General features: G+C 46.1%; 2 protein-coding genes across 3 annotated transcripts in view; both read left to right on the forward strand.

The window, feature by feature from the left end:
* Positions 1–9357, forward strand: part of LOC119169215 (cytochrome P450 3A14-like) — a 28027-nt gene extending 18670 nt beyond the window's left edge. For both annotated transcript variants that reach the window (XM_075881868.1, XM_075881872.1), the window contains 4 exons: positions 301–392; positions 2939–3079; positions 4357–4519; positions 8705–9357. In XM_075881868.1, coding sequence (XP_075737983.1) covers positions 301–392; positions 2939–3079; positions 4357–4519; positions 8705–8803 — 495 coding nt within the window. In that variant the 3' untranslated portion in view covers positions 8804–9357. The remainder of the gene's footprint in view (positions 1–300; positions 393–2938; positions 3080–4356; positions 4520–8704) is intronic.
* Positions 9358–9501: 144 nt separating this feature from the next.
* The window catches only part of LOC119186850 (uncharacterized), a 139987-nt gene continuing 135964 nt past the window's right edge, over positions 9502–13524 (forward strand). The window contains exon 1 of the mRNA XM_075881881.1: positions 9502–13524. This exon is cut by the window's right edge and continues 50 nt beyond it. The gene's annotated coding sequence lies outside the window, so the exon portion shown is untranslated.

Genomic DNA, 13524 nt, shown 5'->3' on the forward strand with positions numbered 1-13524 from the left:
GAGTTTCCTGTGTGGAACTCCCACATAGACTCATAATAACAGCTTTGAAAAACATAGTTAATTCGTGGCTCAGTACAGCATTCCCGAAATACTTTTTGCCAAAAATTGTTGGCTAGGCAATGAAATCTCCACTTCAGAAAAGTCTGTGTACTAAAAAAAAAGCACTACTAGATTGTTTCGCGTTACTGAATGAAAAAATCGAGTAGACAAAGAACACATAGGTGTAAGACTAAGTTCTAAAAATGTGTGCGTCTCTTGTATATGATACAATGTTCAAGGAATACTTATTTACCTCGTTAGGGTCTCTTAGACTATGATACAGTTATGAAGAAGCTGAAGTACTTGGAAAAAGTAGTGGACGAAGGGCTGCGCCTTTATCCACCTGGACTAACGTGAGTACAGTCTCTTCAAGTTACTGCAATGCTAGCATACGAAAATTTAAACCTATCACAACACTGTCAGCCTGTTGTTACTGCGAAGGAGTTTGGTTTAGAAAACTTCATTGACTAAGCAAGAATGTGACAAGATAATTTCTTCGCACATAAAAGCATTTTCTACTTGCAATTTTAAACGCATCTCGCCACATTCGATCAAAGGGCTTGCTTAGCACATCGCGGTGTATTATGTTACGTTGCAGAGTTATGTACAGTCGCGGTAACCAGCATAGGTGAATCACAATCTTTTTTAGTGCGATGAACGCTACTAATCTAAGAAACTTTTTTTCTGTCTCGAGTTTTTCTACTTCTTCAAAAACAGGCTAACCAGAAAAAGAAAAACTTTCTTCACACGATCGTAATGAGTAAGAAACTTGGCACGTACTTTTAATTCATCAGTTCTTAAAAGCATCAATTCACTTTACAGATAATTGTTTGGTTGCAAAAGGTGTCCGCGATAAAAGATAAAATTAACTTCAATACGCAAGCAGTATAACAGTATGTAAGCTTCAAACCATATAGGTTACAATAAAACAGCGGTCGCCAACCTATTGTGGTGAAGGGACAAGTTGCATGAAGCTGATACAGCGGGCGGCCACACGAAAAATTCGGGGAGAGTGGTACATGCAGGCAAAGCGTAAAAATTTGACGAATTGATGCTAATTTGTGAAACTATAGATACGAAATCATTTTTATTTTCAACACGGATGTCACAAAGTTGCAACAAAACATAGGCTGCCCATCAAAATGCCACTTGACGTCAAAACTGCAACTTTTGTCTTCAGATATGATCAGCCACTTCTTGCGCAAAATTTCTTTGACAAGAGACGCAACAGACATGGGCGGACGCAAACATTTGTACCTGTTGAGTCTGTTGTCTAAAAAACTTTGGGCAAGAAGTAGTTTATCATGGACTACCAACTACCTCGAACTCACGCCTTGTTCAGATAGAAAAGGGCAAAAGAAAGAGGGCACAGTGTAGGGGGGAGTTATGACGCAGTGCCAAGGGCTGCAAAATACTGCCACGCGGGATGCATATGATACACTAGCTCCAGGCTGCCCCACCCACCCACCCCCTTCTTGCAATAAAGCACAACTTCTCAAGCATGAGACACTTTCTGCCTCACGAAATGTGCGTCATGACTGATACAAGCTGAAATCGAAAACTTCCGCGGTTGACTCATCCTTGATGCCTCAAAGAAACTTGGAGCACGCTTGAGCATCGCGTTCAAAAGTATGCGGTGTGATACGCAATCTGGCCCCGTGCACATCGCCTTCCGCAATGCTAGCCTATAGATTTGGTTATCGGTGCATGCCTCGACAGTGCCGTTGGGAAGCGAATGACTGCGCGCGTAACACTGGCCGTTTCAAACTATCTTAGGAGGCTTATTGCAAGTGCAGTTGCTATGTGCCCATTACGTCATGATTTTTTCTTTTCCGAATCAGAGAAAGGCCCGCAACGCGTACATAAAGCAACACGAAAACATACTCCGTTGCTCCCTTTGTTGATACTTTTGCACCTGATGATGATGTAACATATGTGAGTGCTTTGTAATGGGTGGGCTTCGAAAACAAACCCTCGTTGTGCAATTCACCCGTCCTTACCTAGTTTTGTCGCCTGACGCAATTCTACGCCTCTGGCACGCAATTTTACACGAGTTAATGAGACTCGTTTCACTACAAGACAATCATGTAGTTTTCTTTTTCGAAGCAGTTTTGATAAAATAGCTAGATCCCAATAATAATAATAATAATAATAATAATAATAATAATAATAATAATAATAATAATAATAATAATAATAATAATAATAATAATAATAATATAGAGTTACAAGTCCGACAACTACGATATGAATACGAGCGGCACTGTAGTGAAAGTCTCCTGAAATTTTGACCATCTAGTGTTCTTTGATGCGCACAAACATCGCACAGTACACGGGCCTCCAACATTTCACCTCCATCTAAATACGACTGCCACGGCCGGTATCGAACCGGCGACCTTTGGGTCAGCAGCTGACCATTATATACCACTGTTCCGCCGAAGTGGACAGCGTGGCTCTCAGGTAGAACACCTGCTTGACGCGTAGACCACCTGGGTTCGACGCTCACTCCCCCCGTATTCACAAACGCTCCTCGACTCGACTTTCACCTTTCTCTTGACATAGTTGAGCACTGCGCCACAGCTCGGCTCAAAATGACGCTGCTCTACTCGAGAATCACAGCAGATTATCGCTGATATACAGTCACTTGCCGTGCCTAGAGAGGGCGCTCCCATCGGCTTTCTCAAGTGAAGGTGAAGCGTTGAGTGAAGGGACGTTCTAGAATGCGGGGGTCAGATCTTATTATTATCTTCACGAATTTTTCTGTCACAAGTGAGGTGACGATTCATCGTTGACAACCAACGGCACGGACACCGGAGTTTCTGCCAAACGATCTCTATACCACTGTCGCATTACTATCATGCTCAATCGACCCTTGATGCTCGTGTTATTCTTCTTGCAGGTTTGTGACGCGGCAAGCCAAAGATGACTTTGAGTACAATGGCATGAAGTTCAAGGCTGGCACAAACTTCATGGCACCGCTATACCAGATACTAACGGACCCGCGATACTTCCCTAACCCTATGGAATTTAATCCCGATAGGTGAGGCTCATGTTTCCATACATTCTTACACACACTATGCTGGTTCATAAGATCGTCACAAGGAAAGCAGGCATACCTAAGAAAAGCAGGTCTGCCTGCAAAGAAACAGAACGAAACCTCTTTTAACAGTGTACAGTTTGGAACAGTAAATGCGGGCAGCTTGAACTATGTCACGCAAAGCTTGGCACAGCCAACCACGGGCCCGTCGCCACTCGCACTCCTCGTAGACCAACACGTCTAGCTTCGAGATGGTCGGCTTATTTCTTGGGGGCTTTCTTGGGACGCTCTATGACTCTCTGGACACGATCATGTGCAACCAGCCAGGCTGAAGAGTGGAGCTTGCGCGTAATGTCCGTGGATGTGGCTTAGCTATACTGCGCGTGCACGGCTGGACTATTAAGTGCGTTTCTGGTCGCTAGATGAGTTGATTTAATTCGATTTGACTCCTCTATAACATGTCATATATCCACTCGAGGGGACTGGCCAAGAAAGCGCCAAGTAAATGTTCAGTGAGGCCTGAAAAAATGCGTTTAAATGAATTTATGTCAAATTATACGTGATTCTTGCTTCCTCTTCCTATCTTTTTTTTTGCCTCCTTTTACTTCTTTATTTCTCTTTCATTGATGTTCTCTGTCTATTTTTTTTTCAGCATCTATTTCGTTCTCATTCCGTTCATTCTTTGTCAAAAGTGGCGCTGGAATGTTTTAAGTAACAACGTATTACCAACTGGCCCCACGACTTGTTTTAGCGAGCTGTGGACTAAATTAGAGCGCACACCTTACTGGCCAAGAGTGTGGGAAGTAATGGATGCCGCATGTTTTACTTTCTTTAAAAAATATTCCAATTTAATGGCGACAGAAGCAATCGTCGTCGCCGTGAACCATGCGGCCAGTTGGCATTTTCGGAAGCTTAGAGGTTTCGCAACTATCACATTTTCAAACAGTGGAGCAGGTGGAGCCGAACTCAAAACACGGCCGAATAATGGTAATAAATGACAAGTGCGGGACTTTTTCGAAGGTTTAATCTCTCCCTTGCATCAAGCGGCACAGTAGACCTCATTTAAGGACCGTCCCGCGAGTTGCGAGACGGGTGATCAACATGACTCAAGTTAGCTATGAATCGCTGATTTAAATGAAACGTATAACTGGCCTTACCTACCTTCTTTCGAGCATATTCATACGCTGAGTGTATACAAAAAGACTTATTACCGAGTCATGTGCAACGTTTGTCGTTTTGCTGCTTCATCGATCAATGTTGTTTGCCCTTTCACTGCGTAGGTATTCATCGGGAAATGAAGCCGCATTTACGAAAGCGGCACACATCCCCTTCGGCGTTGGGCCTCGCAACTGCGTTGGAATGAGGCTGGCATTGCTGAAAATAAGGTACACTGTGGCCAGGATGGTCCAGAAGTACAGGTTGGAACTCGGTCCCTCTCAAAAGGTGCGAATATTTTCTTTGCGTCACAAAGCAACCGGTCATTAACCTAACTGCGAAGTGCGCACGTGTGGTCAGTGAAGCCCGCAATAAGTGCGCCTTTGCAAATTGCACTCATGTCTTGAGAAGAGACTGAATCTCTTGCGGAAGCTACATGAGGACTCTTTACTACGATTAAGCGACTGGACGTGTATAGGCACCGTACAGTAGACCAGAGGGCGCGACGAAACTCTTTGGGCCGCCTCAGCATTGTTGGTATCGACCGCCAGGGATACTAAGAAAATGGAACGCTCGCTGAACACAGTGACACGCTGAAGTGACAGTGCCCTTTTTGGCAAGTTTTCAAAGAACGCTTCCTGAGCGCTTACATAATCAGACGTGACGCCCTTGCTCACAACTAAAAAAACTCCCAAGCATTTCCCCGAGGGTGAACATGGTTAAGTGCGATTACACGGGGTGATGCTATGAGGGGTATTTATTAATTCGCACTATTATATTTATTAATCACACTATGGTGCCTTTATGGTGTAATGGTTCCTGGGAATCGCAATTTGATCACACGGGGGAGTTTACGTTAACTCACTGGCGAATGCCAACGGATTTTAACTTTACTCCTCCTCACGACCCGCTCTCGACGGGAGACTGAGAGAGAAGGCGGGCGCGCGAGAGAGAGGGGTGCGCGCGCAGCTGCAGCGAGCGAGGAGAGCGGAGGAGCGAGCGAAGGGGGAGGGGGTATAAGGCGCGTTACTGACACCGATATCAGCGTCGCGTCCGTGGCTTATTCGGTAGAGCGTCGCGCTGCGGCCCGCCAAGTCCTCTATCTTTTAAAGATAGAGAGAAGACTGCGGACGCCGCCGACGGCGGTGGATGGTTTGTGGTCGCTTATAAAGTGTATTCACACTTAAAGGAAAATGATATGCGCGTGCAAGTTCGCTTTTGCTGCGTCTACTCACTAGGCTACGCTTAGAGAGACTCGGTTTTGCTGTGCCTACTCGCTAGGCTGTGTGTTCTGGCGTTACCATCAGATCTCGTACACTGCATTGCCGGGTGTCTATATTTCTTATAGCGAGTTTTAAAGTTACGTACGTTGCGTCTGTAATGGCGTTGCGTATGTAAGAGCACAGTGCTTTATGAAAGAATTATACAGCTGTTCTGCACACGCGCTTTATGAAAACGTGGTGTTGTTGTGCAAGTAAGACCCCCGGGGACGTAAAGTGAGCAGCAATAAAACCTGCTGTGACCTAGCACACACAAGAAACAGTGATCAGTGCTCCGATCTATCATCGACCAATTGGATTTGGCTATGCAGTATGACCAAGCCTATCATATCTAAGCCTAGACAATAACAAAAACGCCTGGCCTGCGCGGTAGGCGCCGCACAGTCACAGTGAAAGCTAGAAGAGCGGCCTTTGAGAGCCTTTTCAAAACACTCATTGGGTAACTATTGCAAGCACACTTGCTTGGTATCCACTAGGGCATTAATAATAAAGTTTTGTGTAGTAGGCCGGCATTCGCTATGCTATTTCTTGTCATTCTTCGGAGAAGCGGGGTATCCGCTAAACACTTGCAAGGAATTTCGTGCCAATTGTCCGTGCTGTGGCTCGCGACGATGAGGAATTCTGGCTGTAGTGGGTATGCACCACAGTTAATAGGGAAACAAGAACAAGCTTTTCTAATAGGTCGGACCATTGGACGGCCCACTTGTTATGCTAATCGCATTGACTGGTTGTTCTTTCGCTGTTTTAAAACGCTTTATGAGTCGTATTAACGGGACTGCTTTCCCGACATCAAGCCTGCCTAAAGCAAGTTTGACAACAAGTCACAAGCACTGGTGTAGCTCTGTGCTAACCACATATCCAGGTAAAGCCCACATCAGTCTCATTTGGCACACTGTACGTAAGAAAGGGTCCCTTGTGTAGCGAAAAAAAAGAACCTATTTACGACTTGGCGTATGAAAAGATGTGTTAAAGCCAGCCCTCCGTGTTTCACTTTTCGAAACAGATTAGTTCGACTGCATCTCTCCCAGTTCAAAACCCACACGAACACTGCGAAGATGCGATGGAGCTTCTGTATGTTTGCCCTTGAACAATGCAATACTTGCATCACATACCAAAGTTATGAGGCAAAGAAAAGATTACAGACAGTCGCCCTAGAAAACATTGACAGATGATTACCGTTGCATCTATTGGCTTTCGTCCGGATTTCTTTCACTTGTTCTTGCCAGTAGTTCTTGAGCAATGCTCTGCGCGGGTATCTTGAGGAGGTTATTCTAAGTGTACGGTTTTTATCTGTTAGATTTTCCAATGAATATTTGTTTTCAGTGACTCGAAAGAAGTTGTACAAAGATGTATGTGATGTTGTTTTACCTGAACCCCTTGTACCATGCCATGTACGCTGGAGGTGAAGGGAAAGATGTGCTTAAACGAGTGAGGAGAATGCAACTGGCTTCTGCCGCGAAGTCTTTCTTTTTCAAGCTGCACACAGGTACATTATCTGTCAGGAAATTTGAAGCAGACCGTGGTTTTTACTCACCTTGGGGGACAAATTGCCTTATTTGTGAAAACCCGGAAACTATTGACCATGTTTTTTTACATTGTTGTGAGGGAGTATATTTTTGGGATGTACTTTAAAGGATGTTACAGAAAGAATTACCTTTAAATTCATATGGTATAAGATTTCTGCCAATAGTGGACGAAGAGGGAATGCGTTTTGATTTGATTATGCTATGTGGGCTTCACTGTTTATGGCGGGCCCGTATGGCCGGCTTCTATCGCGATCAGGATGCACGGCCTGCACGAATGTATTTCCGTGAATGTGTGGCCAAGTTTGTTGAACTGCAGAAAACTCAGGAGATTTTACCTGAGTGGTTGTCGAGGGTAGAGCCCTTGGCAGCACTTAGGGAATTTTAATTTCTGTCGGACTGGTACTGCTTGTTTTTGTTGTGCTTGTGGTTATGTACGCACCTATAAACAGACAATAAAGCAAAAAAAAACCGGTGTTGCTCTGTGGTACAATACTGGGCTGGCACCCAGCGGACCCGGGTTCGAGCCCCAGTGTGCCATTGGTGCTAGGTCATGACTTCCTAAGGCCCGTTTGACAACAAGTTACAAGCACCGGCGTAACTCAATGGTAGCATATTGGGCTGGCACCCAGCGGGCTCGGGTTCAAGCCCCATTGTGTCATTCGTGCAAGGTTTTAGGGGCGAAGCTCCTTAAGGCGTGGGCTGTGCGTCCCCTGTATGTAGCCACCTCTCGTTTAGTTCTTGCAGTGTTCACTAGATGGCGGTACCGTCTCCTGTATATGTAGCCACCGCTTGTTTAGTTTTTGCAGTGTTCACTAGATGTCGGTACTTGTATTTGATAATGAAAAGATGGTATACTTGTAGTTGATGATGAAAGATGCGAGATGTTATAAAGTAGAAATTATGTTACATATGGTGCGTGTCATTGGTGGAAGTGCGGCGACATACGCAAGGGGGAGCGTTGTAATAAAATCGAGTGGGCAAAATGTATACGGAGGATTCATGGTTTACCAGGTTTACCTCCGGAGCTTCGCCTACTGATCATCATTCACTTCGTGGATATGGAAGAACTTTTTTTTTCTATTTCGTGCGATGTGGTAACGGACAACGGCGGCGGCGGTGGCGGACATCATGCAACTGCGCGTGAGCCGAAAAGTGATCTCATAACACCTTTCGCTGTAAAAGCCGCAGCATAGCCACGGAGTGAATGATGATGAGTGGGGCGAAACGCCGGAGGGTTTCATCGATAAACTGTGAACCAACCGGGAATATCGCTCAGTACGTTATCAAAGACGTGACAAACTCTGTATATATTTATACGAAATTTTATTATTTGTAAGTGGTAGCTATACAGTTGTTTGATATATCTGTCTTGTGATCTATACTTTTCCACCACTAATGCATTTTTGTGTGTACTGTGTGCTAAATCGAACAGTTTTCCATCTTTTGAGGTAGCACGACAGGTAGTAACTATTTAGGATAACGAAACATTTAGGGATAGCCAAGAAAAGCTGTCACACGAGCTTTATAGACGGATATATTGGAATGAGGAGAATAAAAAAAAATATGTTTTGTGGTTTTATTGAAGGACTGCTTGATAGGTTTGTTTCTTTGTTTGGAAGGCATGATTTCAACAATATTACCACACATTTTTTTTCTTCTTTCTTTAGGGAACCATGGAAATGAGCCAATACGCGATGGTGTCGACGCCTGCACGGGGCCCCTGGATTGTTCTGCACAGTTTGGCGAACGAACGTGGTGGCAGCTGATGCGCAATACTCGCACTGTAAATAGTCACAAGCGATCATTACACCACGTCGATTTCTATTCTGTCAGTGCTCAACGCCACAGAGCTTCAAATTTACCCAAGAGGTAAACTTGGTGCTGAAAGGTATGGCGCTTCAGCCGGTGTGGCAATGATGAGGCAAGATGTTCAATTTGTCTAAACTTCGCACTGTCAGCTTCATGTACTCCGAACCGTTTTATCGCGAAGCTCACATTTTTAATGTTCATATGTTTGCAAGTTTCAAAGTTCACATGTCTCTCTTCACCACAGTGACGCTTTTAGGCTGATTTATTCAAATCAGATCCCGATGTTTACAGAGACTCACTCTTTTATCTCAAAAAGGCGAAAACAAAAAAAAATATTTGGAGTTGCAAGCATGAAGACTAGGCAAGTGTACCTACTATTGATGATTCCTACGGTGAATGACCGCAGCGCCACAGTTCCATCAAGCAATTATATCAGCAAGTTATATAGTCATCCATATGTGAGTAGCTGTTCTCGTCCGTGTTACGATGAACATTAAATCATTTTATTGAACTTTTGCTGCTTATTTACTTTCTCATATGAATAATGAAAGCAAGTTTCTAGCACAAGTTATATTTCTCCACATGTGAATCTCGTGACGATGAGGGGATTGATTTGGAAGAGTACAAAGAGCGCTCTCTTGGCACGTTCCACACAAAATATTTTTCCACAGACAGTGTTTCACGTTGGTGATGAGGTTAGTCTCACAGCTGCGGTAGCCCCATTTTCGATGAAGCCGAAAATGCTTGAGGCTCATGAGTAGATTTTGGTGCACATCAAAGAATTTCAGGTGGTCGAAGCTTCGAGAGCCCTCCACTAGGGCGTCTTTCATAATCATATGGTGGTTAGGGGATGTTAAGCCCCTCCTCCTCAGACCCACCCCCCCCCAAAAAAAATAGATGTAGGTCTTACAGTGTATATAGGGCATGGCTCATAAGCAACAGCAATTATTGCATAACTAACAAGAGTGAAATAAAGCGCGTGGCTACCCAAGGTTGTCCACAGGTGCCCCGAGGCCATAGTTCAACAACGAGAAATGCAGTTCGTTCAGGCTGAATAAATAATTTGTGCCCATTTCACTCCTTTCTTTAATGTTGAATCGGTAAGGAACAGCTGTTTAAACATTCGTCATTATGCTGGTCTCGCAGCTCGCATTTGACGGGTCAAAGCGTCCGCTATCCAGCCAGTTAACGGTCGAACACTCGTGAACATTTAAACAAAAGTAACTTTAATTAACAGGAATTGGGGTCACGTTTCAACAAACATTTACAAGCACTCAGTAAGTCCCCCCATAAAAAAGCGGTGCTGTTGCTCGGGCTGGTAGGGTGAGTCTGACCGCCGCCTGGCATTTCTTCTTCCTTCGACGACCGGTGCTTTCACTCTCTCCGTGAGCCGACAGAGAAGATGACAAATGACGCTCTGAAGGTCGTTTGCGGCGCCCGTTTAAAGTGGCCATAACAAAGGAAAAGGGATTTTCAAAACGTAGAAGTAGCCCCTATTAAGGGATTAAGCGTCCCCCCGACTTCCTTTGGCGGCACTTGAAAGGCAAACGCGGCTCCCGGCCGCTCTCTTCGAGAGGGGACGGCACACTCCCCGTCTGGTGTCTGCTTGTTAGACGCCACAGTTTTTTGATGGCGAAAACAAGGGCATCACTTCCGATATCGGTCGGCAGAGTTTCCTTATTGCACCATTCCTTGCAATCTTCACCTCCACCTTGCGCACCATTCCGTCCGCACTGGGCAGGCTTTGGGTGACAACGCCGATGGGCCAATCGTTGCGATTTGCTTCTTTGTCCCTGATGAGCACGACGTCGCCTTCTTTTATATTCTTTCATGAAGTGCACGAAGCGCTCTTTTGTCTCAAGGTTTTTTCGCAACGTGCGTCGCAGCGAGTACAGGCGAGAGGGAGCCTGTTCTCGGTTATTCGGAAGCCGTCTTCTTGGTGAGCGGAAAGGTAGAGGGGCAACCCAGTTGTTTGACCTGTCTTTGTATAATTCCCTATCCATGATATTGAGGAAGGCTCTATCTTCTATAGACAGGGAACGCTCGTTTTCTTCTCGCGTTGTCTCGAACAGGTTAGGTGCCGGCGTGTACGCAGGCGGCTGATGATAGTCACGCAAGTCCATGAGGTGGTTGGTTACTTTGGCATGCTCCAAGCTCTGGCTTCTCGGATGAATAACAGGTGCCCGAAGAGACTCAAGCTCGGCATCACGTATGGCGGCTTGCTCAGTGATGTAGCTCGAAACCCGTAGTGTCCGGTCTAAAGGTGAGTGTGGGCGCACACACTCCCCGCCATCCTGTTCCACAGCTGCCTCGAGTGCACTTGCCTGAGCGTCTGCAGCAGCTGCCTCTTTTTCATGTTGTAGTACCTCAAGCTCGGCCTCAATTCTTGCCTTTTCTAAGCGCATTGCGGCCTCTTTACGACCAAACTGAGCTCTTGCTTTGACGGCCTCTGCATGCGCGCGGGCCTGCACAGCAGCCAGGCTAATCGTGGAGAAGCCCGATCGTCGTGATCGCGAGGAAGTTCTTGAGTGAACCGATAGAAAGAACTGCGATGCTGTTTCATGTGCCTTGTCGCGTTCTTGTGGCGTAGCCTCTCGTAACTTTTCGCTCACGATCGCCTCACGGTCTTCATCGATTACCTGTCGGAGCCGTAATTCGTGTCTGGCTTCAAACGTCTTCGCCTTCTCGAGAAAGGCTGAGTATCTTGCGGTAGCACGTTCGTAGCACTCGTAACTTGCACGAAGGTGCGTTTTGGCGCCGGTAAACTGTTCTCCCTTAGCGCGTGACAGTGCCTGAACAGCGCTCTCCACGTTTTTCCAAACAGAATCTAGTTTACGGCAGTGCTCTTCGCGGCTCGTTTGATACATTTCTTTAGCCCTCGTCGATGGGGTTGTTTTTCTTCGCGGCCGAATGTTTGATGCGGAAGTTTCATCTTGTGGTGTGACATTTGTACACTCATGCGTCAGCTCCTTCTGATCCATTCTTGCTTGCACGTTTTGTCTCGGAGCGGACGTATGTGAAACAATGGTGCTAAGCTGCGCGTTGAGCGTTGAAAGATGAAATGAGCCCACCTTGTTGCTGCCTTTCTGCTGTCAGCTGCTCAACTCCTTGGCGATGATATCCTTGCAATGGGCGTGTGTCTGGGTTCAACCGGGGGTCTTGCCGTGGCGACGTATCCCAATGCCGGCGGACGTTGAGTTGGCGGCCGATGGCAGTTGAAGCGCTTTTTTACTATGCTGGTCTCGCAGCTCGCATTTGACGGGTCAAAGCGTCCGCTATCCAGCCAGTTAACGGTCGAACACTCGTGAACATTTAAACAAAAGTAACTTTAATTAACAGGAATTGGGGTCACATTTCAACAAACATTCACAAGCACTCAGTGTGTCCCCCGTAAAAAAGCGGTGCTGTTGCTCGGGCTGGTAGGGTGAGTCTGCCCGCCGCTTGGCATTTCTTCTTCCGTCGACGACCGGTGCTTTCACTCTCTCCGTGAGCCGACAGAGAAGATGACAAATGACGCTCTGAAGGTCGTTTGCGGCGCCCGTTTAAAGTGGCCATAACAAAGGAAAAGGGATTTTCAAAACGTAGAAGTAGCCCCTATTAAGGGATTAAGCGTCCCCCCGACTTCCTTTGGCGGCACTTGAAAGGCAAACGCGGCTCCCGGCCGCTCTCTTCGAGAGGGGACGGCACAGTCATAGTTCGTATTTTTACGGAGCACATGTTTTCCAGCTTTTGGGTCTGAAAAGCCTCGAAGGAGCAAACGTGCTATTTTCACGCCCTGACAATTTGTTACCGTGACCACTTGCACTCATTGAAAACTCATGAACCACTCCCCACGTCACAGGCATAATTTTTTTGTGTGTATCAGTTTTCACTCGAATGTAGCGCGTGTTTTAGACCAATCTATAGCTACGTTCTATCATCGTAGATCATGAGTTATTGTGAACACCACTGCATAAGTGATGACATTCTTTGGCGAGGCTTGGCGCGCACGCCATTACATACAACATATAATCATCAAGACGTATCTTTTTCGTGAAGGGCCCTCTGGGTTCGAGCTCAGCAAAATTTTCTTCAAGCGGACTCACTAAACCTCACGGATCCGTCCAAGTTTGAGTGAATCTGAGTGACTTGATGCAAGAGCGAGATTGCTGACCTAAGCTCAAGGCTCTTCTGCCACATCAGAGCTGAATTTCGAATACGCATGGACATTCAGCTAAAATGTCATCCGCTGACGCGGACGTTGATAGTGTCTTTTGCCACTGATGTGCAGGAACAATGCAGACGGCCATCGCAAAAATGCAACGGGACCGAACTTGAATCCGCACCTGACGCCGACGAGGATTCTGCATATACAGATGTGCCGATAAGGCAAGCGAAAGAATGATAACAAAAGATACATCAACTACCTGCGTTCGAATCAGCATATACTTTGTGCATGGCTAGAGCTTAAAGTTCTACGACCTGCTCCTTGAGCTGGAAGCTCAGTGCTGTTATAAACATGACCAATCACGTGAAGTCACTTCACGATAAAGGACTTCGCTGCTGATGTCAATCGCTTGTGCAAATGACTCCCGCTGTCTCAACTGGCTCGGCTGCCGGTTTGGCAGTCACATATGTACCCCACTGTTTGACGGCATTGTCTACATCGGAACTGACGGGTCGAAGTGCAAACAGCTGC

This window comes from Rhipicephalus microplus, chromosome 2 (genome assembly GCF_043290135.1).
Source record: "Rhipicephalus microplus isolate Deutch F79 chromosome 2, USDA_Rmic, whole genome shotgun sequence".
Classification (NCBI taxonomy): Eukaryota; Metazoa; Arthropoda; class Arachnida; order Ixodida; family Ixodidae; genus Rhipicephalus; species Rhipicephalus microplus.